This window comes from Rousettus aegyptiacus, unplaced genomic scaffold (genome assembly GCF_014176215.1).
Source record: "Rousettus aegyptiacus isolate mRouAeg1 unplaced genomic scaffold, mRouAeg1.p scaffold_m13_p_10, whole genome shotgun sequence".
Lineage (NCBI taxonomy): Eukaryota > Metazoa > Chordata > Mammalia > Chiroptera > Pteropodidae > Rousettus > Rousettus aegyptiacus.
In genome coordinates, this window is record NW_023416285.1 from 24,272,751 (window position 1) to 24,300,292 (window position 27,542).

General features: G+C 48.5%; 1 protein-coding gene across 3 annotated transcripts; it reads left to right on the forward strand.

Annotated features, from left to right (window-relative positions):
• The first annotated feature begins 2,065 nt into the window (after positions 1-2,065).
• Positions 2,066-26,755, forward strand: PITX2 (paired like homeodomain 2). 3 transcript variants are annotated; one of them, XM_016140818.2, is made up of 6 exons: positions 2,066-2,265; positions 6,041-7,421; positions 11,199-11,254; positions 11,722-11,859; positions 22,853-23,058; positions 25,502-26,755. In XM_016140818.2, the coding sequence occupies exons 3-6, from the start codon at positions 11,209-11,211 to the stop codon at positions 26,063-26,065; spliced, it is 954 nt and encodes a 317-aa protein (XP_015996304.1). In that variant the 5' UTR covers positions 2,066-2,265; positions 6,041-7,421; positions 11,199-11,208; the 3' UTR covers positions 26,066-26,755. The 3 variants fall into 3 exon arrangements, with proteins under 3 accessions (XP_015996304.1, XP_015996308.1, XP_015996303.1); XM_016140822.2 differs by lacking the exon at positions 11,722-11,859; XM_016140817.2 differs by lacking the exons at positions 2,066-2,265; positions 6,041-7,421; positions 11,199-11,254; positions 11,722-11,859 and adding an exon at positions 21,190-22,004.
• The last annotated feature ends 787 nt before the right edge of the window (positions 26,756-27,542 follow it).

The following is a 27,542-nucleotide window of genomic DNA, read 5'->3' on the forward strand; positions in this document are numbered from 1 at the left end:
AAATTTCAGGAGAAAGTTTTTATAAACTAGATTCCTGAGATCTTACATTATGGTCAGGTCAACCTAACAATTTGCACATTAATTTTCCTACTGCTCAGAAATATCCCAAAATTTATCATTCTCTTTTCTGGGCAAATACTAGAGATTAGTTCTTCCACTCTCTTTAATTCAATCATTGCTCCTATCCTTCTCTCTAGCACTTAAAACATATCTGACTTTCTCCATCTCCCAGTTAACAAATTTGCTTTTCTTGTCTCTGTGTTTTCTTTCTCTTTTTTGAAACGTTCCACAGGAAGGGTCTATATTTGTTCCCCCCAGAGGATGCTGGCCTTCCAGTTATCTTCATCATCAGTTTGGTGTATCAGTTAACATTTGGAACTTTGGAGTTTAGAGTAGAAAGCTGGGGGAGCTGGAAGCATCACCATACTTTTTACAGAGTCAAAGCCATTTAAACATGTCCCAATGTGCAGTGCGGTGAATCCTCACTTGTTCCATTTCTTCTATACTTTACAGCTTGCTAACAGAGCAGCCGTCACCTCAAGGCATCAAAACCTAAACCTTGAGCTTATGATAATAAGTGTGAGAGCTACAACCACGGAACATCACTGAACCAGAGACTTTCTGTGAAATCACATGGGGAAAACCGTGAGGGGGATCGACATACACTCCAAGTGCTTTGGGATGCCACAGTGGGGAAATAGGTTTTCCAACTAAAGGGAAACCAGGGCCGAAGTCTGACCACTGCACCAGTCACTTCACTGAACTCCAGCTTGTTTCAGCTGGAGTTGCTGACCACCTCCGAGGTCCCATTCCTCCTTAATGGCTCCAAGGTTCATTCCTCTAGACACTGAGAGCCCATTTGAGAGATTATTCTCCCAGAGAGTTGTTCTAGTAGCTACAAACTCTTGCTAGAAATTCCAATAAAGTTTATCAGGTACATCTTTAGGATGATGTGGAATAAGTCAGAAATATTCCAAGTATCCACTATCATTCAAGAGAGAGCTTAGCTTTTAAATTTGTTTTATGTGTGGTGATAGTGATAGTGGAATTCAACCCACTAGCCCCCCAAAAGTAAAAGAAATACATACAATAATACAAATTATTATTACTTGTAACCACTCAAATGGAAGTTCTGAAGAAAGTGAAAACTGGGAACTTTGTAGATTAAATTAATTTTTTTGGTTGTTATTTAAAAATGAAGATTTTACTAGCAGAAAGACCTTTTTAAAATCAGCACAGTTATCAAACTTGCCTGTAATGAATGTAGACTCAAACAATGATGTCAGCTCTGGTAAGGACTTGCAAACCCTCACAGATTGTCTCTCCCCAAAAAAAATTACAAGAAAATTAAACTCTCGAACTTACACGAATGGTCAATTCAAGGGGTTAACCTAGTTCAGAGCATCTCTATGGCTTTACTTTTTGAAGTTGCTATCAGAAGTTAAAAGAAATTGTGTATAGCTACTTTTAATGGCAACTTATATTGGTCAAAGTACATAAAATATATAAAGCACCTTGTGTCTGATTCATCCCCACTATTATAAATCAAGTTAAACCACTGAAAGTTGTAGACTTTTGGGCATCTTTTTTTTCACTGATGAGCCCAAGGTATTTCTCCTCTCCAATAACAATAACTGTGTTGTCACATTTTTCCTGTCTAATCCTGTATATACTAAAACTAGATGGATACAAACAGAGCTCAGAAATATAATTTGCATTCAATGAAATAACCCTGAAATGTTTTTGCTGTGCCTGTTGTCCCACAGTGCAGGTTCCTGTGTGCCTCCTGATTGGAATGACTCATTGTAGATGACAGCCAGAGTTCACTGAGAAATCCAGAACCTGGGGATTGATTCCTGATGCATTCTGTATACCCATACATTGCCTTAGTTCTCTACTTACAGTTTGGTAAAGAATGAAGCTGGAGACATTGTAGGCACATTTGCACACATGCTCCAACTGTTTTGAGAAAGGCATGGGCAAGGGAGAAGGCTCTCCAAGTTAAAAATCAGGCAGGCATTTTAGATTTCAAGATACATCTGTAAGATCCCCTGAGTTTGAGGGTAGTTCGTGTAGGTCTTCACATCTCTGAGTGTGTGTACATAGTGGAAAGGGTGGGGCCTTGCATCCTCAAATCTAAAAAGAATGAGAGATTTCGGAAGGCCCAGATGTGCCAAAGGTCAGAGGGATCAACATAAGGTTGATCCAGGGGAAGGGGTGAGGGATTCCTACAGGAAACCTCTGCAAAAGGGAAGCCAATGAGAGGTAAGGAAGTTTCTGAATAATTTATAAGTTAAGAATAAACAAACTCAATTGCAATGGGGGAAGGAGGTGGGGTGGAGGAGGATAAAAAAAAAATAAAAAAATAAATAGAAAAGCAGTTGATGCGGTAATTAAAAATTTGGTGAGAGCCTAGGCAGGTCACCTCCTTTCTCAGATCAGAGCCCTATCAGAAATTCTTTCAAGTGTCCTTCTGGGTCGCCAAAGATGACAACAGCAAATCAATAAGTGCTTGAAATGAAAGGGGATGTTGGCGAGCCCCCAGGCTACAGATTTCCCGCAGCCAGCCTTTTCTGAACTCCTAGCGTGCCTTTGCACCGCCTCTCTTAAGAAGAGCTACCTTTTATTCCTATTCTCAGGACGAAGGTAAGTGCTCAGTTAGCATATCTATTAAATGTCGGCTCCAGTTCCAGCTCTCAGAACGTGCGGAGACCGCGCGATCGCCGCTCGCCCATCCAACCCGCGAGGCAGCCGAAGACAAGAAGACTGGCCAGGCCGCCGCGGCCACACACCTCCCCGCAGGCCCAGCTGCTCCAGAATTTAGCGCTTCGGGGTTAGAGCTGGAAGGTCTCTGCCAGAGCAAAGGGCCTGAGCGACCGCGGCCACCGCAGCGCTCCTTCCACTCGTTTATTTACAAACAAGCACAAAATCATTAACAACAGAGAAGGACCAGTTCTCCAAAATTGAAGCTCAGGATCACCCAAACTCGGTTCTGAGTTCCAGGCATTGGCCTATTACCCTTCCAAGACTCATCCCTCCCTAATATGTCTTGATTTAACAATCTTTCAGGAGCCCAACATCCCCGGGATGTTTTAATTAGGTAATTCATTAGTAAGTCAATACAGACATTTATATATTCTTTTAGCTCAAGTGGTTAAGTACTAATTTCGAAATGATTATAAGATACCAGAATAGGCAACACATAGTGATTTTAATTTATATGCAAATCAATTGGTTCATCTTAAATGCCTTTAAAAAAAAAAAAAACAATTATTGTATTGTAGCATCGGAGGTGCGAATTAAACCTCCCAGACAGAAAATTTGGAAACAAGATCTGGACCGGGGAGAAAATTTAGAATAGCCAACAAATCAATAATGTTTGAAGCAGTTAAACATCTCTAGCCGTTGGTATTTACATACTCGCTTGTTGTCAGATAAGGAGCCGGGGAAATTGCCTGCCAGGGTTGAGATCATAATCCAGAATGAAGAAAGTAAATGGCAGCACGTAGCCCATCACGCCGGCTTGAAAATAATACTGTACCTTTCCCGAATCCTGACTCCTGGGCGAGAGGGAGCTGGCCAGGAGGACCCAATGTTTGTCCTAGGTCTTGCCCCGCTTGATTTAGAAAATTTTGTTCTCCCTGAGCTTCACAATATTGTTCTAATAGTTCTGTCACTTGCTTCAAAATATTAGAGGGAGGAGTATGATTCAGAATCTCACTAAAAATTCTCGAACCCCATTGAGCCAGTACCGCTCCTCCTGGGCTGATTTTTAGGGGATGGGGGGGAGCTATGTTTAATTCCCTGTGTCCCCCACACATTAAATCATATAGCTGAAAAGACAGAAGAAACAGCTAGGGGGAATGGTCCAGTGCACTGGTTTACTGGAAAGTTATTATCTCTAGACACAGTGCAAAATTTTATGTAAGTGAAAAGGATGTATATATCTGCGGAAATCTTTTTAAGGTATTCTAGTTCACCGAGTCTCATCAAGGATTACCAGGAGATCCGACCCAAGTTGTTTATGTCGAATGGTAACATCTTTGAAATTCACAGATACATAAGGTCAGCATCTCCCCACCCCTGCTCCCAGTCCAGGCGACCTGGCCCTTGAGGAGCTGGTACCTTTGATGCTGCAATCTTGTTTACATCTGCAGGGCAGAAAGGGCTTGCTTTGCTTAGACACTCCCTCCACCCCCTTCTAATTTGGAGTAATCGAAATCTAAATACAATCACCAAGGCCCATTCTCCCAGTTCTGCTCAGACAAGGAAAAACCTGAAATCCACGTCTTACATCAGCCGGGTGATTTGTAGCCCCCCCCCCCCCAGCACCCTGCCTCTCCGCTGCATGCCTAATGTATTCCCCGGTGGTTCTGGGCATTAATTAGTTGTTTAATAGGAGTATGACTAAAAATGTAAAAGAAGGATTAGGAGCGTGAAACGTATGTCCGGCTCCTTCCACACACTCGAGGAGGGAATGAGAATCATTCTGTATCTGCTATTTCTCCAGGAGCCATTTGCATTTCCCACCAGCTGCTCACTTCAGCTGCACTGGCGCTGGGCGAGGCGAGGCGAGGACCCAAAAGCTCAGCGCGGTGTCTGTGACGGCCCGACTGGGGTTAACCAGCCCCTGGCGGGCGAGACTCCAGACAGAATGGAGGCGAGGGGATGTGAGCTTCCTGGATCCCCTTCATCCTAGCCCTTGTGTGCAAACCTCTGAATCCAGAGACGGAGGGGGCTGCACGCGCAGATCGGCGCGTCTCCCCAGCGCAGCCCTTTCCTCTCTCCCTCGTCTCCCCGGGTCTCTGAATCCTCCTGTCTCTGATTTTCTCGCTCTTTTCCCACCTTTCCGTGAGATTTCCCATCCTCGCCACCAATTGAAGGCGAGTCCGTTCTGTTATCAGCGTCTCTTTATCTCTATAAAATGAAGGAGAAAATTGGGGAGGACATTAATTCGGGAGTGGGAGAAATCCTCGACAGGCAAAGATGAAAAGGTCTCTCTTGCACTACGTTTGCTGGTACGTCCTGACTTGAGATTTCAGTTGTAGGACTTGTTGATTAAATTTGATTTTCTTGCCTCAACAAGATTTCAGAAACGAGAAATAAAAATTCCCAGAGACAGAGGGGAAATAAAAATAAAAGCAGCTCGTGTGCATTTTCCTCTCATTTCTCTTCCCTTAAATAAAACTGCCTTGACTCTTCACCCAGTAAAGAGAGAAAGTTTGAGTTTTCACGGATGTTATGTGGAGGTTAGAAATGGCTTTAAAATGTAGATTTCTCCTCAGTTTTCTTCGTGGTGAAGAGGCTAACCCTTTCCACAAAATGAGTCCATCTGTCGACTGTTAGCTATTTCAAAGTGAAGGGATTTAGCACTCAAAACAAATTGGGCAAGTTTGTTTGCCTGTTTTTACTGCTAACTCAAATGAATTAAAAACACGGAGTAATTCAAGAAAATATATAACATGTTCCAGACTGCCCCCAAATGCAAGGAAAGCCCCACACCTATGTGGTGACCTGGGTTATTTTAAACACCAGGCCTTCTTAATGTACATATTTCACTCACATTAGTCCAATGAGTCATTATATTGTCCTAAAATTGTGAGAATTGGTATGTTGATTTAGGAAGAGCAATGTAACTTTTAGGGGGAACTTCATTCTCCATTGAGGGTCAAAAGGGAGGGCTCCTTAATGACAGGGCTGGCCGAGTTTTGCTTCTATGCAGGAATTAATATTGGGGAGAAAGCCCAACCAAAAGCTATGGCCGTTTTCTGACACTTTCCAAAAACATACATTAACAGGACGCCCTTGAGATTGAATGAACTTTGTCCAATATGCCTGGCAGAAGCCTTCGCACCTGGTCATCCAGGCAAATCTTATTTATAGTTCTTCCACCCAAAGGCAGGACAGAGCATAATCCTGCTTGCTACCAAAACACATGCCCTTTCTCCAGTCAAAAAAATTGGAAAATCAGAGTTTAGAAGTAAGTCACACTTTTAGGGTAAAATAGCCCCTCTAACTTCACATGTTCTTCGAATTTTAGAAGCAAATGCGGATTTAAGGGGAGCTTCCTTGCCCACCCCCACCGCCGTCCCGTGCAATTTAATACTGCGCGCGCCAGGAACCTTAACCTCGTCATTTTAAAAAATGAGATATCCGTGACCTGGAGTGAACTTGCTGAGTGTAGGTACAGCAGAGGAAATTCTAAACTCTATAAGCGCCCGAGCCTTGTCCAGAGAAATCCCTTCGTGGACACTGGTCAGTACTCGGCCCTGCCCACCTGCGCGCGGACCCTGGGTGCCGCGTGCCTGGTCCCTCGCCTTGACCTCAGGCTACTGTGTCCCGGCCCTCGGTGCTGGGCCAAGCTTCCCGGCCTTCCCCGGTTGACTAGTCTCGCTCACTCGTCCCTGGTTGTCCCCGTTCACCCACTTTTCCAGATTTCTCCTGTCGTCCTATCTGATCCCCACCCCGCCCACCTTAACTCCAGCCTCCTGTCCGGCCTTCACTCCCCACCCCCAGGCCCCGCAATCCCTCGTTTATTTGACCTCGTCCTTCAACCACGCAGGCCTGAAAGAAGGTCACACACAGGCACACTCAAACTCACACCCCGCACGCCTGGTCCCAAGCAATCCCATGCACACGGTCCTTTGTTCCATGTCTTGGGCCACTCTCCTTGTCCCTTCCCCCACCCTATCCGTCCCGGTTTGCTTCCCAGGAGTACCTTTCTGTCTCCCCGACGCCCTGGCCCTCCCCCTCTGATTTCTTCGAGCTCCCAGTTTGGCGCAGATTCCCTTTTCTCCTCCTCCCGCCCATCCTCCCTGCTTGTGCTCTTTCCACAGTGGGTGTGTGTGCGCCTGCTGCTCGTCTGCTCCTGTCTAAGCGCCCTGCCAGGTTCCTTCTCCTTCCTACGCTCTCCCGGCCTCTTTCTCGGGCTCCCAACTCCTTGGCCCGCCAGCATCCACCTCCCTCCCCTGCCTCGTTTCTCCGCGCCCCTGCTCTCTCCCCCCGCGCTCGCCCGAGCGCTGTGCTGGCTCCTACTCGCCCGCCGCGCAGCCCGGCTCGGCCGCCCGCCGGCCCGCCCGCCACTGTGCACTGGAGTTTGGTGGAATCTCTGCTGACGTCACGTCACTCCCCACACGGAATCGGAGCAGAGGGAAGAGAGAGGGATGAGAGCGAGGGAGGAGAGAGAGAGTGCGAGACCGAGCGAGAAAGCTGGAGCGGCGCAGAAAGAAACTGCCAGTGACGGCTAGATTCCGGAGGCCCCCGCGCCCCGGTGGACTCCCTCGGAACTTGGCACTCTCGGGAGCCCCGCAATCCTCTTAGCCCGGCTTTCGGGGGCTTGCGGTCAAGCCCGCGCCTGACTCACTGGAAATCTCCCCGGGAAGCGGTGGGACACGGAGACAACAGCTCTCTCCCGGTAGCCGGTAAGTGGAGGCCGTCTGTCCTGCAGGGATGTGAGATAATGCGAATTTGGAAATTTGTTCCACTTTGGAGAATCTTCATTGTAGGTGATTTGTAGCTCTCGGGGCTGCCTCCCTCCTCCCTAACACCACTGCCCCTCGAGGTAACGCAGTTGGCAAACAAATCTTGCAAAGCCATGTTCCTTTCGTCCCCAGTCACAGACACTAACGATCTATGGGGCGCTGAAGTCTAGTGGGAAGTGAGACCATGGCTGGCATTTAAAAGGAGGTACCTTCCCTTAAATCTCGGTGCCAACCCTGCAGGGACAGATCCTTAGGCTGAGGATTAGCATTCTCAAGATAAAGGGCCGGGTACAAAGTTTCAGCTACTGGAAGATTAGCCCCCTTCCCATTGTTACCAATTGGAAAAAAGATTCCATCTTAACTGGCAGTTAGTGACCTCTCAGGCCCAAACGAATTACCTGGGAGCCAGGACTGGATGCCATGCTCACACAATTACTTCGGATTATAAATCCTTTAAATTGATCACCAGTCAACGCCAGCCTTGCACTTCAAGAGATACATTTTAAATGGGTGCTGAGGAGAGGGTTATTTTCCAACTGTCCAGTAAGAAAAAAAGAAAATGGTTCTAAATCTTTTTATTTCAATTAATGACTTTACTTTTCTAAGCAATTTATAAATCAAACCATCATAGGTTAGTCTGATTTTTACTCTATTTTGTGAAAGTATTATGTCTTACTAAACTAAATGGAAAAAATCTTTTACTATTATGAATTAAAGTAACATGGGAATTCATACATTCTAAAATATTTTATGATCAATTAACCTAATTTAGAGATTACCTGGAATTTTAAAAGCCATTAATAAGAATTAAAGATGACTTTAATACCGTTTTGAAGAAAATTCATCTAAAATTCAAATACCAATTAAGCCAAGGAAACAAAGCAGTTAAGCAAAATAGATGGGGAGTTTTTGTTGATGTAACATAAAATTATCATCCAAGGTTTCAATAGTCAAACTTGCCCTAAAAATTAAATGGTTACTTCATTGTAGAATGTTTTACTTAATCTCAGCAAAACTACACTTAAATTATTCAGGTGCATTGTTCCTCAACTTGAGTATGTTTGTCTTCAAGTGTTCCTAAAGCATCAATATTAATTGGTTTAGAAGAAAGCTTAAACTGGTAAAATACAAGACTGTGTTATGCAGTATTTTAATTTCCTTAAATGATTACCCACTGCAAATTAATTTACTGGCTAATCTCACCAATTTAGTTCATTTAAAACATATGTCCTTGTGCTGTTTATTTTTAAAATTTCCATTGAAGATTTTGTTATAGGGTATCAAAGCGAAAGAGAGGGGGAGAAATGTGAAAGGATTTGGAATTATCGTTAGTATATTTTTTCTGCATTTTTTATGACAACCATCAGAAATTATTTTTAAGCAAATTGTTTTATTTCTTATAGCTTGCCTGCCTACCTTGGCCACTGTGGTTCAATATGCTCCATTAGCTGTATAGTGCTTTTAGCATGCTCACAATAAAAAACTCAAGTTGGCCAGAGAAAAATTGCCTGGCATATACATTCCAAGCAGGACATGAACTTTTGGGTGAGAAATTTCCATCAGGAAAAGTTGCACATCTTAATCTGTGAAATGATCCACCAAAGCCAGTCCCTAAATCCTGCAGCCAAATTTGTCTTGTAAGACTTGTCTTGACAGGGCAAGTTTAAGGATCAGCAGACAGGAATTGGAAAGTTTAAAATTTTTTTTAATTATCTTCCCTAGTTATTTAGACCCTATTCATCTAGTAGGCCTGGTCATTATATAAAGAAAAAAAGAAAAAAATGCAGGTCTCAGGGCTCATTTTGACTGCTAAATAAATCCCCAAGTCACAAGGACACTAGGAGTAAGCTAAGGAACATGCCTTGACCTTCTTTTCAATCCTTAGAGCAGAGTTCTTGAAGATTTGTTTTGTATTACTTTGTTTGGTCTTCAGAACTGAAGCTTTGGAGTGGGAGAGAATGTGTAATAATTGACTGACTTTACACCAAGTGACCCGATCTTTTTCTTTTGTATATTTCATTATTTTTTAAAAAAGTAAAAAATATATATTTGCAGTTACCATCTGCAATGCTCTGGCTATCCGCTAATAATGCAGCCAGTTCAGACATTTAAAAAAAAAAAAAAAAAAGATTATCAAAATGATGATGACATGCAAATTTCCCCTGAAATTATCATAAGTAAACATTTGAAGTCTGGACTAATAAAATCCCATCTGTGTTACTTCATATCGAGTTAGTAGAAAGCTGTGATAATGAATTTTGTAATATCTCACGAACAGACATCTCAATCAGGGACTAATCCTGTGATTTTACTGCAGAATCACTAAATCTGGAGCCGCCAAACTGCTACTTCTGGGCCCCCGAGCCCGCAAGCATCGGCAAAGCCCCCACCCGCGCCCTCACGAGAGGGTGGGAGAAATGTTTGGCGGTCCCCAGCCCTGGATCCCCACGCCACTGCTCGGGGCAGCCTCTACTCTAGCCAGCGACCTTGGTCAGAGGTCCCAGGTCCGGTTTCTTTTAGGAGAGGCCAAGGAGCAGGGAAATTCGACTCAGGCCAGAGGCAGACCCGCAGCTACCTGCCCACCTCTGCCCTTCCGCCAACCTGGCAACGCCCGGGCCCACCCTCAGCCCTGGACCCGAGCGCAGTGGGCTTTCCTGCCGCCAGCGTACCCTCGTTACGTGGAGTAAGGCAGGCGCCGAGATCGAACGGGCCTGGGGAGCCCAGGGCTTTCTTTCATTTCTTCTGTCTTTAAAGCAGCTCTTCTACCCACCCCGACAGAGCCCCTCACCACCCACTTCTCCTGGGTCGCCCGTGGCGGAGAAGGGGGAGCGCGTTAAACGCTTGGCTCGCTACGTTGTGGTTGAAAATTTGAAAAAGGTTTCGTTTGCCTGGGAGGAGAAGGGGGGGGGGGAGAATGGGGGAGTCGCTCTCTCAAAGCTATTTCTCCGTCCTTGGCGGGCAGTACACCCTCTGGGGACGTTCGCCCCGCTCCCCTTAGTCTCACTCAGGCCACACCGTTTCCCTTGTCTGCGATCTTAAATCATACTTTACGGTGAATAAATGGCCTAAATGGCCGATTGAGTATCTCCAGGGAGAAGTGTGGCTAAATATGGAAAAGTGGCTTCCTGATGGATGAGAGGCCCAAAGCCGGCTCGTTGCTGGAGACCCCTAGGCAGAGAGCCTTAGAGCCCTGTTCGGTTCAGAATTACAGAAAATTGAGGGCAACTGCTGTTTAGGACAAGAACAAATTGACCCTGACATTCTACAAATGTTTACTGAGTTCCAACTAACCGACGAGCACTATGCTGAATGGTGGCCTTCGCACACAGCTTTCCAATAGAAAAGGCCTCTCCACCCGCCACCCAAATTATTTCTGTTAAGGTTGCCCTGGTGTTCAGACGGGCTCTTAACCCCTGACAGACACCTTGTGAGTAGATTCACACAGCCCAGGTGCCCAGAACGCGGTAGCTTTACAGGCCAAAAACCCTTGGGCCCATTCGCTGCGACTCTGAAGAGAGATCCCCCGACACACACCCGGGCGGGGGCAGGGTGGGGATGAAGTCAGGCAGCCAGTGGTTGTCAGGTCCGAGAATCTAGCACAGAGCAGACGCTTACTAGCGAATGTCGAAGTTGCGGGACCCCCAGGGAGCCTCCTTTGAGCCCTGCGCGCCCGCGGACCGCCGCTTCTCACAGCCGTTCTTCTCTTCTGTTTTGCAGACAACGGGGAATGGAGACCAACTGCCGCAAACTAGTGTCGGCGTGTGTGCAATTAGGTAAGATTGCTTGTCCTTCCCGGTCCCCCGACGGGAGATTGCGCCACGCGAGGGCGGCGAAGGGGCATCGGCCCCGCAGTGAGACCGTGGCATGGGGCGCTTCTTCGAGGGGCTGGCCAGGGCAGGAAGGAAATAAGGGCCCGCGGGCCAGCAGCCTCTCCTATGGTAGGGTTGTGGATAAGGAGGGAGACGCTCGCCGCGTCCCGAAGCCCCCGGCCTGCTCTTCCCTTTCCGGAGCCGCTGACAGCCGGGGTGGCGCGGAGAGAGGACGCACCCTGCGCCGGGTGGCCAGAAAATAGGCGAGACGGAGTGCCCTCCGCTTTTCCTTCTAACTGGATCTTTGCTCTTTGTCCCTCTTTCTCCTCCGTCTTCCCTCATCTCTCCCCGCCCCCTCCCATGCCCGCTGCTTTCCGCCGCGGCCGGGGGCCTCTCTCTCCCCGCACGTGGGGCGGGTGCGCGCCGCCCAGGCGTGCAGCCGGCGGCCGTTGAATGCCTCTTCTCCAAAGACTCCGAAATCAAAAAGGTCGAGTTCACGGACTCTCCCGAGAGCCGGAAAGAGGCGGCCAGCAGCAAGCTCTTCCCGCGGCAGCATCCTGGCGCCAATGGTAAGGCCGGGAGCGAAGTGCAGGCCGTGCGCTGGGCACCCGCCTCTGGGCCTCTGGGCCTCGTGAGGCGCACGCAGGCGAGCTCGCCAGACGGGCAGTCCTGCTCTTTGAACTTAAACACTTGGCCTCTGGGTGGGATGGGAAGCAGCCGTCCCAGGGACGTTAATTCCTTTCCCCAGATCATACTGCACTCCTGAGACCCCACACCTCTCCTACTGGCTTTTTCTCGCTCTTTCCAAGTAGCCTAATCTACTCACACCCCAACCCACCTCGGTGCCTCTAGCTGGCATGGAAAAGTGGTCCAACAGCGACCTCTGTTGCTCGCCACGTCCCACTGCGTGCAGCACCACTAAGGGCCCACCACGTCCCCGGCAGCTCTCAGCCGTGCCCCGCCCAGGTTTGTGGGTGCAGAGTTTACCGCGGGAGGCGAGCACTCGAGGGTTGTGTTGGCGAAGATTCGCGTGGCCGGGGTGATGGAGGGGCTGACAATAGCCCGTAGAGCCAGAGGGCAGCGACTTGTGCGCAGTAGCCAAGGATGGAATGGAGTGTGTGCCCCAGTGGACGCGAACCTACCTGTTGTGCTGGTTGCAGGGCCTCGGGTTTTGGTGGTGTCTTTGTTTGGTTGGTTTCACTCTGGATGAGTCAAGGGACATTGCTGCTCATAGTCTGCAGGCTTGTGTAAAAGTTAAAACGTCTCCAACCCGTTGCACAAGTCTTTGTTGAATTGAAACTTGTTCTTTAGGGGTGTGTGTGTGTGTGTGTGTGTGTGTGTGTGTGTGTGTGTGTGTCGGATGAGGAGTCAAGCTTTCCCTTGGAATCCATGAAAAATTCAAACTTACTGTTCCTCTATTCTCCGGGTTTTCCAGGCTCCTTAATAAATAAGTGCCTAGCCTTAGGAGGTTGTTGACCTTTGATAATGTGAGACGATAAAGCACCTTCACCCCCCACGGACCCTCGGCCCCCGGCCTCTAACCACCTCTTTCCGGATTAAAGAGTAAGGATACAAATGTAATGGGTGCCGGAGGGGGGCGAATTGGCACCCTCGCCAAATAAACAAACTATATTACTAAGAAGAAAACAAAAGCCCTGCACTCGGGCTTCTCAGTGAATCTGAGAGAAAAACATCACTTGTTGAAATAAAACGTCTAAAGTGGTCCGGAGTAGACTGGCCTCGACATTGCACAATATCGGGAGTCCTCCTGCTGGGCCAGTTAAATGCTCACTTGTCCGGGATTAACCCCATGGGGTTAAATGGGGCCATGCAGAGATAACGTTGGGTGATTTCTGTCATTAAGATTGTGTTAAATTCTTCTTCTGTTTGATAATCGGTCGTAAAAATAAATTATTAGACCGGGGTATGTTTGGGATATGGTTAAAAATCAAGAGCAGCGAAGACTCCCGGGGAAAATGCTTTGTGTGGGTTCAGCCCTGGCTCCAGCCAGACTAGGGGTGCTCTCCACAGTCTGACTTCGCACTGGGTGGACTGGCTGCCGCCCAGCCGAGGCTAACACATTTCGCTGGGATATGAACTGGAGAGACACAAAATTTCTCCTCCTATCCCCACCCTCACCCAGGGTTCTTTTGACACCAGGAATGGTTTCTGAGGACAGGTGGCCTCCATGTGAGCTAAGGAGACAGGGCCTGGGGTGTGATGGGGGCCTCCGAGGTGGGGAAGAAGCCCGCGAGCCGGTGAGCCCTGTGGGCTTTTGTCACAGTGCTGGCAGGTGCTCCTGGACATTCGTCCGCTTTCGATAATAAATAAAGAACTAGGAAAAAAAAAAACATTACTTTCGGGCCCAGATTATTTTACTGCACATGAAAGGGCTCTTCCTCTACACTGCCAATGATCTCTTTTCTACCTTTTGGGTCAAAGAAGAAAATTGCTGCCCAAACATGTTTAATGCCATTAAGGAGAGGCATATGATAGGAAGAAATGCTGAAAATCTTGATTTTTATTGGCTTTTAGAACTCTGGTAGATCAAAATGCCACACACACACACACACACACACACACACACACACACACAAAATGAATGAGAAAAGTTATAACACCCTCTTCAGGAAGGTTGCCAGCGTTCACTTTACCGAATATAAGTAAATTTAACTTATGTAATAAGCAAACTCCTGGCCATAGCCTGCTTTTGAAAAAAAAAGAAAGAAAAAAGAAACAGATTTTCTCCATTGTAAAAGTTCTTTGCTTTTGAAAAGAAAAAAATAAATGTTTACAATGACCCGTGATTTCCAAAAAGGGCCAGGGTATTCTATTATCGGCACTCCCCTCGGCTCCCCACCACAACCCCATGTCCTCATGGAAGACTGAAAACGTGTTCTGAATAAGCTGGGTGAACTTCTGGGAGGCCCTGGCCCTGCATTCCTTCCCTTCGAGCCCGGGTCCCCTTGGTACTCCTCCGAGTGGCACACAGCCTGGCTAGAACTGCAAAAAAGTAGGGAGCATGAGGTCAGCTGGAGACCCTAAGGCTGGGCTTTAAGAGAGGAGGTGGCGAGCGGAGTGGCTAGGCATGACAGGTGGACCGGTTAGAGTTGGCAAGTTGATCAGTACTCCCCCCACCCCCAAGAAGTAAGGAACGGAGATCCCTGAGAACGTCTTCCTACAGCAGAAGTCCTTGGGTTTTCCTTGTTTTAAGTGTCTCTAAAGGAGCCTCCTCGTGAACTCGAAAGGTGAGCTTGACCTTCAAGAAGGAAATGAGCTGATCTTCCCGTGTCAGTAACCTTAAAGTTTGGAGGCAGTGGCTCTGTATTCCGGGCTGAAATCAATCGGAGCTGCCGCCCCTTGGTCCTGGCCCCTGGCCTCGCGACCAGACCCCGTGCGGATACCTTTGCCCGGCCTCCCTTAGCGACGCCATAAATTTTTAAATAGCTTTGGCAAAATGACTAGGCTGAAAGTGTTCCGCCCAGGTAGGTCTCAGTGTGCGAAAATTTCGTTCCCTTGAGAAAAGGACTCCAAGGCCCTGTGCGGAGCCCTAGCCGTGACACACACCCTCTCACAGGGCAGCAGCTCGGCGTCCGTCTCCTTCAGAGGACCCGGGATAACCCCACCGCTTCGGTGGCAGCGGACCCCTCGTTCATTCAATCGGCAAATGTTTGCCAAGCACATAGTACGTGGGTCCCTAAGTACCCCCTGAAAACAAACAATCCTGGTTCCCTCCGCCGTTATGAAGCTACTTTAATGCTAACAAGGACACCAGCGACAGCAGCCCAGACCTTTGGCAGCAAAACGCAGAACCGTGGTGCGCGGGGCGGCGCTCGGGGCCTGAGCGCTGTCAGAAAGAGAGGGGTGTGTGGATGGGTAGGGGACTCGCAGTGCGGCGCGGGGACAGGGACGGGGGCCTGCCAAGGCACGTGAGGTGTGAAACAAGAAGCAACGAGAAAGGGGAGCGGGGTAGGGAGGGGAGATTTCTGTTTTCTTTTCAATTACCCCGCCAAATCAGTTTATTGGCGGAAACTGCCTCTCCGTTTTGCGGGGTTTTGGTGTCTCAACCCTCACCAGGGGACTTGGAACAGTTGTCCCAGGATAGTCAATCCCTGCGGATCCCCGCCCGGCAGAGGCAGGCTTTACAGGTCGCGTTCCTCGCTACTGACTGGGTGCGCGCTCAAAGTTTGGTGAGGCTGGTGGGGCTGTTCCTCCGCACCGCCCGCTGTTAATATATGCAGCAGTTGTTAGAGCGGCTCGGGGGAAAAGGAAATGTATAACGAAAGCTTATTCGTGAGCAGGAATATACTAATGGAACAATCTGATGTCTTCTTAATCCTATGTAAAAAGCTTTGTGGTCTTCCTAATATTGACTGAATGGGTAATTAATGGCTCTTCATCTATGCGAATACCCTGTAATCCAAAGATAGGCAAAAGACAACAAGCCCAAGGTAGAAGACAAAAGGCCCAACTGTGGCCGCCACCCACCACCGCCGCGCCCCACCACCACCAGAGTCCCCGAATGGGAAAGTTTCCTCTGAGAAGAAAAAGGCAGGAGTGGAAGACTATACCATACCTTTCCTGGGCTAGACTTCACCACAAAGCCTGGCCTGCCCAGCTCAGTCTCTCCACTGTTCCGTCTTTCCCGCAACCAGTCCTGCTCTCTGCGTTTCTTTCTTCTCAACTCCCCTAGAAAGTCACCTTCATTGTGGTCCTGAACTGCACCCTTTTCCCTCAAAGTTTTTATCTTTCATTTTAGGAAGTGACTGATAGCAAGACCAACATACAAGTTCCTCAAAAGGCTCAGACAAAGCCTTCCTGGTCCTACTGGGGACTCCTTTTTTTTACAGCCCAAGGCAGAGAGTCTGTGAGGACTAAGGTAGTTGGGAGGGGAGGGAATAAATTAATAGAAGGAGAGAGCGCAGGAAAAATTGTGTTTATGTGTTAAAGAGTGATCAGGAGTGATGGAGTCAACTTCATTGTGAGGATCTGACATAAAGGGTGCCCAAGATTCTCCCGGCATGTTTTTAACAGGCTGACATTTTAATTTAAACCTTTAGAAGTAATATATTACTTGGGTTACTACAATGAGCTAGGTTCCTTTTTTTGTCAGCTGACAGCTTTTAAAATATTATTTCGCTAGGGAAATAAAAGCTTCATCTCAGATTATAGGTGGGTATTTTTGGATTTATGTGATTTATGGTCACCATGACAACTAATGCTGAATGTTAGCTACCAGCATGTCTGGGAGAGGGAAGACAGAAAGAAGGGAGAGCAAGAGAAATAGAAAAGGGAGATGACGAACGCGATATGGAGAGGAAGAAATAAAGAAAGGAGAAGGAGAGAGGAGTGAGGAGCGCTTTAATCCAATTGTTGTTTTGTTTTTTTAAGTGACTTCAGTTAGTTCCCTGCCACCTCTCTGGACCTGGATATTGATATACTGATATTTATCTTATTCCCATCGCTCTCTCCCCCCAACAAACATGTGTACCATTCTCTTCATTTTACTTTTCCATGACTAGTTGTGTTGCAAGATAAAATGAGCGCCAAATAAACCTGTAGCACTAACATTAACGCAAAAAGGCTTTTATAGCATTTGAGTTTAGTAATTTCAGCAGCCCCCTGCTCCCGGCTTCTCTAATCCCTTGATCCCCTTTTCCCTGGTGGGTGTGGGGGTACCTTTCCCCCTGCCACCCGAACTCTCTTATCTAGTCATACCAAACCTCAAGTTGTTGAATATGTGGGGACAGAAATAGGGACCATTTGCACAGTGCGTCCACAGAGTTCTGATGCAAAAAGAAGCTACTTTTTTTTTTTTTTTTAACAAACTAGCACTTTTTATTCCATTTAAGGAATGAGGTTTCAGGAGAAAAAAAAAAGCCACAGTAAAGCCTTTAATTTCTAGGTTTTGGCCAGGGCTGAGGGTGGAAGTAGAGAGGGGACACTTTCCAGCTTCATTTGTGTGCAGAGAAAAGTCAGGAAGAGGAAGGAGGGGAGGAAAGGCCACTTCTTGGGCCGAGTGCAAGGTCTCCATCTGACCTCTGCGCCTTACACCACCGTGTGCACACTCAGCCTGTCACGTGGCTCTGAGCGGAATCCGGGCGGGCCTCGTCTTTGAGCTGGCCTGAACCAGGCAAGGCTCCCACTCCTCTATAGCCCGACAACACAGGGAGTCCTCTAATTGAGCCATCTTCCAGGTGAGCTTTGAGGACACATTTTTTCCCCAAAAGCTGTGGATCACTTGATAGGACGCCAGTCCTTACCCCGACCTCCGCGACTGAGAGTAGGGCGGCGCAGCCCAACCAGTCTCACCGCGATGGCCAGAGGGGCTTTGCGCAACTAACACCAAAGAGTGTGAAATTAAATAAGACCTTAAGACTGGTAATCGGTGGCAAATATCAGCTAGCCCCAAGTCACACATTTCCTTCCTCAAGCGTCCTTTGAAAGAATAAGCAAGAAAACCCAATTGAGATGATACCTTGTGTCTTCGGACTTGAAAACCCTAACCTGCACTGGGCTTCCTGTGCTCGCCCTGCACATGCTGTGCAGCATCTCCCGCTACCCACTGAGTTTCATGGGATTGAAAATTTCTAGAACCAGTCAAAGAAGGGGTGTGTGTGTGTGTGTGTGTGTGTGTGTGTGTGTGTGTGTGTGTATGAGAGAGAGAGAAGTGCTGAACCAAAATACACAAGATTTTTTTCCCTTCCAACTTCTTCCTTATCTATATTGCCTGTACCTGTGTACTCACACAGTTTTTGTAAACTAAATCCCCCAAGATTGCCCTCCACAATCACGATTTTCATTGAAATGTAGTGGTTCCCGACTATACACTTGCTTTCCCCTCACCTAGACTTTTCTTGTCGGTTTACTCCTACCACCCATGGAGTAAACTTCAGTGGGCCTGGGAAATGTGTTATCCAAATTCAAGAGTTTATGAAGTGATTCGTTGATTAGGAGAGAGTTGAAACTCTGGCTGAAAAATGGAAAGAAACACTGGTTCAGTAGTTTAGAGAGCTGAGGTGGGGGGCGGGGCGCGATAGCACATATGTGTATATCTATAGATCGATAGGTATACATATATATGATTGTGTTTTTACTCTAACCAGAGTGCTCCAGATAATGGTCGCTATTCTCCACGTGACTTCGCAATGAATGAGTTGACACAATTTTGGATTCCTTGTCTCCTAAGGCTTTTAGGCAGTCTGAAGATCACTGGCACTTTCAGTATCTCCCACGTATTGGCACTATGAGAAGCTGTCACTTGCCTTGGGTTTTTCAGTCACTTTGGAGGTTGGTTTAGGTCCTTCATAATATGTATTTGTCCTGATGAAAAGTCTATTAGTCAAGCAGTGCCACCCAAGCTCAGACCAAAATTTTGCGTGTTTAATAAGAGATGGGCAAAAAATCCATATGGTTCCATGGAGCTCCTCAGCTCTCTCAAGTAAGGAGTTTTGAAGAACATTCTGAGCTTTGACCAAAAAACTGCATGTTTGCTATGATGGAGAATCATCCTTTAATGTGTTAGCGCTCCTTCATGAAATGAGGCTTTGGGGTGTGGTACTGTGGAGATTGCAGCTCTGCTGAGGTTTAAAAGACAAAACTGGAATATGATTAGTAAACACGCTGGGTAGAAAAGAGCCAGATTCATATTGACTTATAGGTCATCGGCTGGCAGTACAATGGGAGGAAATATTTACTTGACACATATACTTTATGATCTTGGGGGAATTAGAGGAAATTCAATAAGAAAATGGCTGGAAACATCTAAAACCCTTATTTAAAAGACTTAAGCAAATTAGAGTCTTATCAGATTAAAAACCACTACAAATGTAAGAGCATTGTCTTCGGTGAAACGCTGTGGGGTCTGAGGAGATTCTCTTCCAAATCTCAGGGATAAAATGCGTCATTTAAGCACCAGATAATGAACAGAATGTAAATTAATTTAACCTTCTTTACCAACAGACTGCTGGTGTAATACGTATAATTTAGCGATAAGATTGCAGGACCTAATATAGCTGGATGTATGAGCCTCCACTAATGAAGACATGTCACATGGGAATGTGTTCTCTGAGCAGGTGTGTGTATGCCTGGAATGGGGTGAACTAGGATAAAAGGTTAAAACCAGAAATGCTGATTTAAAGTTTACTATGAAGAAAGTTTCCCGTCGTAGCTAAATTCTTCTTAAAGAGGGTTGATACTTGTGAGGAGAAACTAAAGAATAACTCTCTTCTGGTTACTCCGACTGCTCTCAAGCACGTTTAAAATGGGAGAGGAGTTGCAGATAGAGTTGGAGGGGCGTGGTGGGCAGGGTAAAGGAGAGACACATAGGTTGCAAACATTTTTGTAGTCTGTTTCATCCACTCTGTCCCAGACTGAATAAGTTTCACAATCTTGTGAACAAGGACAAGGGGGGAGTTTTCTGAAGATACCTCATACTCTTGTTGCAAATCATTGACTGTAATGTCAAACAAATACACAGTCAGAGATGATAACACTAACTCCACAATAAAGCAATCGCCAGTGCAGAACCCAGGGGAGATTAGTTTGTGCTCTCCAGCTGACCTAAGCTGGAGGACAAAGGGCTTTCAAAAATTATTTTAAATATGTTTAGATTTCTTTTTTCATTTTCTTTGGAAATTAAACTTCTTTGGGAATAGTGCTGTAAAGAGTTAAATGTCCCCAAAGGTGTTCCCCCTCCCCCGCTTTGTTTTGTATAAATGAATAAGGCTTTGCTTTTCCCAGCTGAATGTTCTCCTAAGCTTTTGCCCTTAGTTCATAGCCTACTGACTCTGCCTGCTTGGATTTTAACAATTTAAGACAGCCTTGAGCTTCCTAGGAAAAGAAAATGACTTTAAAATTATCCTTGAAATCAGTTATTTGGCAACATTCTTAATTGTATGGAAACTCATTAAAGCATATTTTATATATAATTAGCTCAAGGCTGTTGATTCTACAAGCTTTATGGATTTCAACCTGATTGATAATAAAGTAAACAAGAGAGTCGAATTTAAAGCTAGCCTCTCTTCGGTTAGGACGAGCTTAATACAGTGTACAAGGAATTTGAAAGATCTAGGATATGTGTCTTAATCAACGTTAAGTAGAATGGATAAGCTTTCAGCATTTTGAAAATGCTGGGCTAGGGTTTCTATTCTATTGTGTGTTTTCTGTCTGGGGACTAATAAGCATTACGGAGAACGTGATCTGAGGCGACTTTTTATTCTTGTATAAATCCAGAGTGAACCACCAAACAGTTGTTCGTTTAAAGTCAAGGTAATTTTCTTTTGACGGGTCCATTTGCTTCTCGATTTCTAATTTATTAGCCTGGCTTCTCAGGGCTCTGTCTTTTCTTGCAATTAAAATAACGCTTCTTCAGATTAGCGCAGCATTCACCTGACAGGCTGTTTGGAAAATTGGAGAGGTGATTTGTTGGTGTTTTTAATGTTTCTGGTTTTAAGTAGCATGTCTCCTTTCAATACAGGGGGAGAAAAACACCTCTGGATTGGAAATGGATGTAGTGAGGCACAAAAAGATGGGGGGGGGGGGTGCCTTGTTGATCCATATACCTTCCAGCCCTCGACCTTTCTGCTCTTTCACCGAAGCCTTTTATTCCCAGCTTCATCCTTTCCACCTCCCCGCCCAAACAAAAAACCGATAGTCTTTGGCCCGGCTGGAGCCTGCGGGTGTAGACTCAGTGGGCTCAGCGAAGTATTGGCTCGGCCCCGCACAGCTGATAGGTGCTGGCGGTACTGTCCCTCCGCCGCGGCCCTGGGCCTCCTGATTGGTGAGGAGCCACGTCACTCCGGCCCTGCGAGGCGTCTGGGAGGAGGCAGAGGCGGGAGAGTTGGGGAGGGCCTTGGCCAAGTGACGTCTCGGCACCAGGAAGCCCGCCTCTGGTTTTAAGATGTTAGGCCAACAGAGAAGCGCGGAGCCGCGGAGCCGGTCCGTCGCTGGCCCGGTTGCCGGGAGCTGAGTTGCGGCGAGGCCGGGCTCGAGCTCGACAACCCCTGGGCGGTGTGCGTGTGAGCGCTGCGGAGGGTGCGACCCGGGGCCCGCGCCGCCGCCGACGCCGTGACGGGGATCCAATATCAGCTACCTGTCCCTGTCACTCTTGACACTCCGCTGTCAGGGCTGCGCGCGGGGGGCGGGCAGAGCGCGCTCGGCGTTAGCGTTCCTTATTGGAGGGGTACTTGGGGGAGGGAGAACGGGAAGAAAGGGGTCTTTGCCCACTCTCGTTTCGCTTTGGAGTTTTCAAGCCTGCTCCCCAAAGACGCTCAGAGCTGTGCCCTCCTGCCCGCATCTGAATGGCTGCATTTGCCCGTTGATTTTCGGCTGCCGGACCCTTTCACTTGAGCCTTCCGAAGGAGACGGGGCGGCTCGGCTGGAGGACTCGGCGGGGGTGGTTGTGTTCCCTGGCTCTGCCCGCAGCTGCCACCACGGAGAACCTCCGCGCCTAGAGCGCAACGCGGCGGCGGCCCAGGACTCGTAGGGCGGCGCGCTCCTTCGTCCATGAACTGCATGAAAGGCCCGCTGCACTTAGAGCACGGAGCAGCAGGGACCAAGCTGGTGGCCGCCTCCTCGTCCTCCTCCTGTCACCATCCCCAGCCGCTGGCTATGGCTTCGGTCTTAGCTCCAGGTCAGACCCGCGCTCTGGACTCCTCCAAGCACAGGCTGGAGGTGCACACCATCTCTGACACCTCCAGCCCCGAGGCCGCAGGTAAGGCGCTGCGCGGCCCCGTGGTACCCCCCGCCCAGCCGCCCCGCATCGCTGGACCCTTCTCGCCCGTAAGGAAGTCAGAGCCGGCTTGGGGAGGCGTGGTGGGAGTGGTCGTTCAGCCTGCTTCTCGAAGAACTTCCGTCCCTTTCGCTCTACCTCCACCGCCCGGCTGGAGTGGCGCGAACGGCGCGGGCCGTCCCGCCGCCTCCCTATTCGGATCCCGGCCTCCCTTCTGTTTATTGGGTCACAAAAATCCCAGCATCTCCGTCCGAGAATGTTCAGAGGCCGCTCCTCATCTCCCACCCGGGTCCTATTCTCCTCTCGGCTTTCGGCTCCCAAGAAGCTCCGCTTGTTAGAAAAGTATTTCTGAAACTATGTCTCAGAAGAAAAAAAGAGGTCTTTCTAAAGGGCGGAGGAACTTGGGTGCCTGACCGAATCCCAAAGTCTACTTTCCTAGCCTTCCGAAACCGCATCGAAAGCTCAACTTTCTTCGAGAGGGGTCTGTACAATGTGCACGGGTGGGTGTCCCGGGAGATTTGGTGTGTCTGCAGAGGCGTTTGACTGCGCTTGAAAGCACAGGCTATAAAAATGAATGCGCCGCCGTCCCAGGGAGATAAACATGTAAATAAAACGTGCGGCGCCAGGGGAGGGGAGGAGATGGGGCGCGCACACCCACACCCACGTCTGCACCCCCCCAGACGCAGCGCTCCGCGCCGTGCTAGTCGCCGCTCACACACTCCTCCCCGCCGGCCACCCAGCTCTTTCCAGCTAGTGTCGCCGGGTCCAGTCGGAATTCCCGCGTTGCCAGTGGATATACTGATGGGAACCTTTGTGTGTTTCGTTTTCAGAGAAAGATAAGAGCCAGCAGGGAAAGAATGAGGACGTGGGTGCCGACGACCCGTCCAAGAAGAAGCGGCAGCGGCGGCAGCGGACTCACTTCACCAGCCAGCAGCTGCAGGAACTAGAGGCCACTTTCCAGAGGAACCGCTACCCGGACATGTCCACGCGCGAAGAAATCGCCGTGTGGACCAACCTCACGGAGGCCCGAGTCCGGGTAGGAGCCTGCGCGGAGCCTAAGAGGGCTAGGCGGGAGCGCGTTGTAGAGTTGCAGGCAGTGTAGACGGGGAGGGAGGGCGAAAGGCAGCGCCGCCCCTGAGGGCGCGGGTGGGGTGCCTTTGCAAAGGCAGAAGGCCTCACGGCGCCGCCAATCGCGAGGTTACAGCTCCCCCTTCCGAGGCCGGCCGCAGACGGGCGCAGGGACCTGGAGCGGCACCGGCTCACAACCCCGCCACCCAGTGCCCTCCCAAACTGGGCCGCGCGGCATTCCCCTGCACAAGGCATTGTGTTCCCGGCTTGCAGTCGCCAACCGAGCGCTAGTAAAATCCCTTTCAGGCCATGAACCGAAAACAGACTCTAACCTGTAGGCCTTTAACGAGGAAAATCGGCCAGAAACACGCAAGGGGTGTCCCACCCTAGGAAACTTTCGCGCCCGGCCTGGCCGCGGCCTTTTCTCGTCTCACCCTCCTTGCAAGGTCTTTTGTCGTTCTTCGGCCATTCAGGTCTCTCCCGCACCCTATCCCCTGGTTTTGCGGTCTTCGGAAGTCATTTTAATATACAACTACTATTCTGCTAGTACAAACAAAAAGACTTTTCGGGTTTGTTTATTTATCTTTTCTCAGATTGTTACACCCGTCCTCCCAGTTATAATAGTTTTATCAAAGAAAAGGCTTACCTTTGTAGCAGATCTGTACTTTATGGATTAGCAAAAATGAACTTAACATCTACCCAGTAGCAACATCCTGGTTTATGCTGGTTGGTGGAAAACTCCAAAATTGTTAGCTTCTGGAAGCAGAAAATACACATGGCAGGATTCAGAGGCTTTGCTGTAAAAAACAACACAAAACAAAATGCTCTGGATAGAAAAATAGAGCCTCAGCAGAGAAAGCAGAAGAAAACATTGTATAACAATAATGATGAAAAGAATAAGACCAAAATGCACTCCCAGAGCAGAAGAAACGAAGGCACCCTGGGTGGCATTAAGGTATGCTGATGGGAGAAGGGCCAGGATGATGTCGGAAATGGTTTGAGTTTAACTGCGCGGAGCTAACGCTCCGGCCGGCCGACGTGGTTTTGCGCAAGGTCAGTCTTCCATTAGTTCTCCAGCGCGACAGGGGAACGGGCCTCGCACGTACTGCTCTCGCCTGGGCAAAGTTTAGACGGCCTAGGGTAGAAATGGCAAGTAGTTAAAATAAAAACACTGTCTGTGGGTTCTGTGGAATCCCTTGGAAAAGCACCCCCACCCCCACCCCTCTGGCTTCTCTTCGGTCCTCCCTTCCCCCAAGTCCCCTGCTGCCGCCGCGCTGGGCGCTCTCACTCCCTCCTGCTGCCTCCTCCAGGCCCGCGGCTGGTCCAGTCAAGTGGGAGTGAGACGTGCTTTATATAGCAGTCGGGTGCAGAGAGGAAAGGGGCTAAAAAGGAAATCAAGAATGAAAAGGAAAAGGGGGAAAAAGCGGATTAGGCGGCTGGGCCGGGCTGAGATGTGTAATGTGAAACATCACCGGTGTCAGCTCGGAAATCTCGGGCCAGGCCTCGCTCCAATACACAAAAGCCGCCGTCTGGAGCGACGGGCGAGCCCAATGTGGATTGAGAGCGAGGTTGCGACGGGGCCACCGGACGCGGGTGGGGGCTGGCCAGGCTGGGTGGCCGCCAGCAAAACCGGCCTGGGCCCAGCGGGAGCAGTGCGGGGCGCGCGAGCCTGGTCTGGGATGGGCGGAGGGTGAGAAGACGGGAAGCGAAGGGAGGGGGAGGCTGCAGAGCGACCTGTTTGGGGTTCCCGGAGATTTACGCGCCCACCTCGTGGAGTTTAATGAGCTGTCGGTGAGGTGGCCTTTTGTTTTTGACTTGGTTATTTTGTTAGGCGAAGAAGGGGGTCTCGGCCCGGCGTTTGTTAAAGGGGGGCGCGTGTTCTCCTGAGTGAGAGGCGGCCGTGGAGATCCGAGGGGGGAGGGAGGGGCTGTGTGGGATAGAGAGCCGGCTCTGGTGCCCTCTCAGCCCCTAGGCCTCTACACTGAGTCTGTGGCTTTGGAATGGAAGCAAGTTTGCAAGGTGGCCGAAGAAGGGTTGGGGCGGAAGCCTGCGTTTTTTTGTTTGTTTTGTGTTTTTGCAATAAGTGTTTTTTGGACCCTGAGGAAGGCCTAGTTTAGGGGAAAAGCCGCCACTGGACGCCAGACGCCAGACGTTGAACTGGGCTTTGTGGCGCGGTTCAGAGACTTAGCTTGCAGGCTGGAGCCTCCGGGCCTCCCTCGTTCGGTCTGGACTCCGGGCTAGTGACTGCGTGTGGGCTCCGGCTCCGGCTTAGGGCGTTCAGAGGTGCGGAGCTGGGGAAAACGGCGGCGAGGGGGTGTGTCAAAGAGAAGGCGGCCGCTTGTGCTCTCTGGGATCGAGGTTTTACTTATCCGATCTGTGGCATCTGTTTGCTCCCTGCCCTCCACCCCCAGGTTTGGTTCAAGAATCGCCGGGCCAAATGGAGAAAGCGGGAGCGCAACCAACAGGCCGAGCTGTGCAAGAACGGCTTTGGGCCGCAGTTCAACGGGCTCATGCAGCCCTACGATGACATGTACCCGGGCTATTCGTACAACAACTGGGCCGCCAAGGGCCTCACATCGGCCTCCCTGTCCACCAAGAGCTTCCCTTTCTTCAACTCTATGAACGTCAACCCCCTGTCATCCCAAAGCATGTTCTCCCCACCCAACTCCATCTCGTCCATGAGCATGTCGTCCAGCATGGTGCCCTCAGCAGTGACCGGTGTCCCGGGCTCCAGCCTCAACAGCCTGAATAACTTGAACAACCTGAGCAGCCCGTCGCTGAATTCCGCGGTGCCGACGCCCGCCTGTCCTTACGCGCCGCCAACTCCTCCATACGTTTATAGGGACACGTGTAACTCGAGCCTGGCCAGCCTGAGACTGAAAGCAAAGCAGCACTCCAGCTTCGGCTACGCCAGCGTGCAGAACCCGGCGTCCAACCTGAGTGCTTGCCAGTACGCCGTGGACCGGCCGGTGTGAGCCGCGCCCAGAGCGCGGGGATTCTAGGACCGTGCCGAACGGGGCAACTCTGCCCTTGAAAGACTGGGAATTACGATGGAAGGTCGTGGGCACTAAAGAAAGGGAGAGAAAGAAGAAATAGAGAAAAGGAAACCACTGAATTGAAAAGGGAGCTCCTTTGATTTCAAAGGAATTTCCTCAATGTCTGACATCTTTCACTGAAAGTATTTCCAACAGTTGCAAGGACACACACAAATGTTTGACTGGATAATGACATTTTAACATTACTATAAGCTTGTTATTTTTTAAGTTTAGCATTGTTAACATTAAAATGACTGAAAGGATGTATATATATCGAAATGTCAAATTAATTTTATAAAAAGCAGTTGTTAGTAATATCACAACAGTGTTTTTAAAGGTTAGGCTTTAAAATAAAGCATGTTATACAGAAGCGATTAGGATTTTTCGCTTGCGAGCAAAGGAATGTATATACTAAATACCACACTGTATGTTTCTAACATATTATTATTATTAAAAAAAGTGTGAATATCAGTTTTAGAATAGTTTCTCTGGTGGATGCAATGATGTTTCTGAAACTGCTATGTACAACCTACCCTGTGTATAACATTTCGTACAATATTGTTTTACTTTTCAGCAAATATGAAAAAAAATGTGTTTTATTTCATGGGAGTAAAATATACTGCATACAAATTGGTCTGGATTCTTTCTGCCCTCCTCTGTCGCCTAGCCAGGGTTTCTCAGTCACTGCCTCCTAAACAAAGCAGTTCGCTGTGCCTGACTAGTTAAAGATACGAGGATACGAGGCAGCAGTACTTAGTCAAATTTGGTTGAAAAAAATTATAGTCATAAGAAACAGAAAAGGAAAAATAAAAGGCACTCCCAGAAAAAAAAAAAAAAAAGGGCTGCAAAGCCTGGTCTTGTCTCCCAGATTTTCCTTTGGCTTAAACCCAGAGGATTCCATTATCGGTAGCAAATAATATAAGAGAGACAGAAGAAAGGAGAAAGAACTTTAGAAAGTTTGCCAGCTTGGATCCACACTCATTTACTTCTGGGAGGGGGGGCGGGGAGGGGAACCTGCACCTCCAGTAAATTGTTCTGAAGAAGTATGTGTGTATGCATGCATGTAGAGTTTATATTCATTTTCTCAAGAGGAATGTATAATAAGTTTATAAGGAAACACCTCCAGTTCAAAATATTTAGGCCTCCACGTTTATCTTTCATGCTTAAGTAGAGAGATTCTTCATGTTATATTGCATTACTATTTCCAAATCCTTTTGAGACATTAAAAGAAACAAAGACAGTTTCTAATAACTACAGCCCTTTAGTTGCTCAAAGAGCCCAGGGGTTGAGAGGTTAGAGTGGAGTTTCCTGAGTCTTGTCGAGCAATATGTAGTTGAAGCAAAGGTCATGCTCCCCGTGTTTTGTTTTAAATAATATTGACCCATTAATTCTAAACCTGCTTGTTCCTGAAATTATA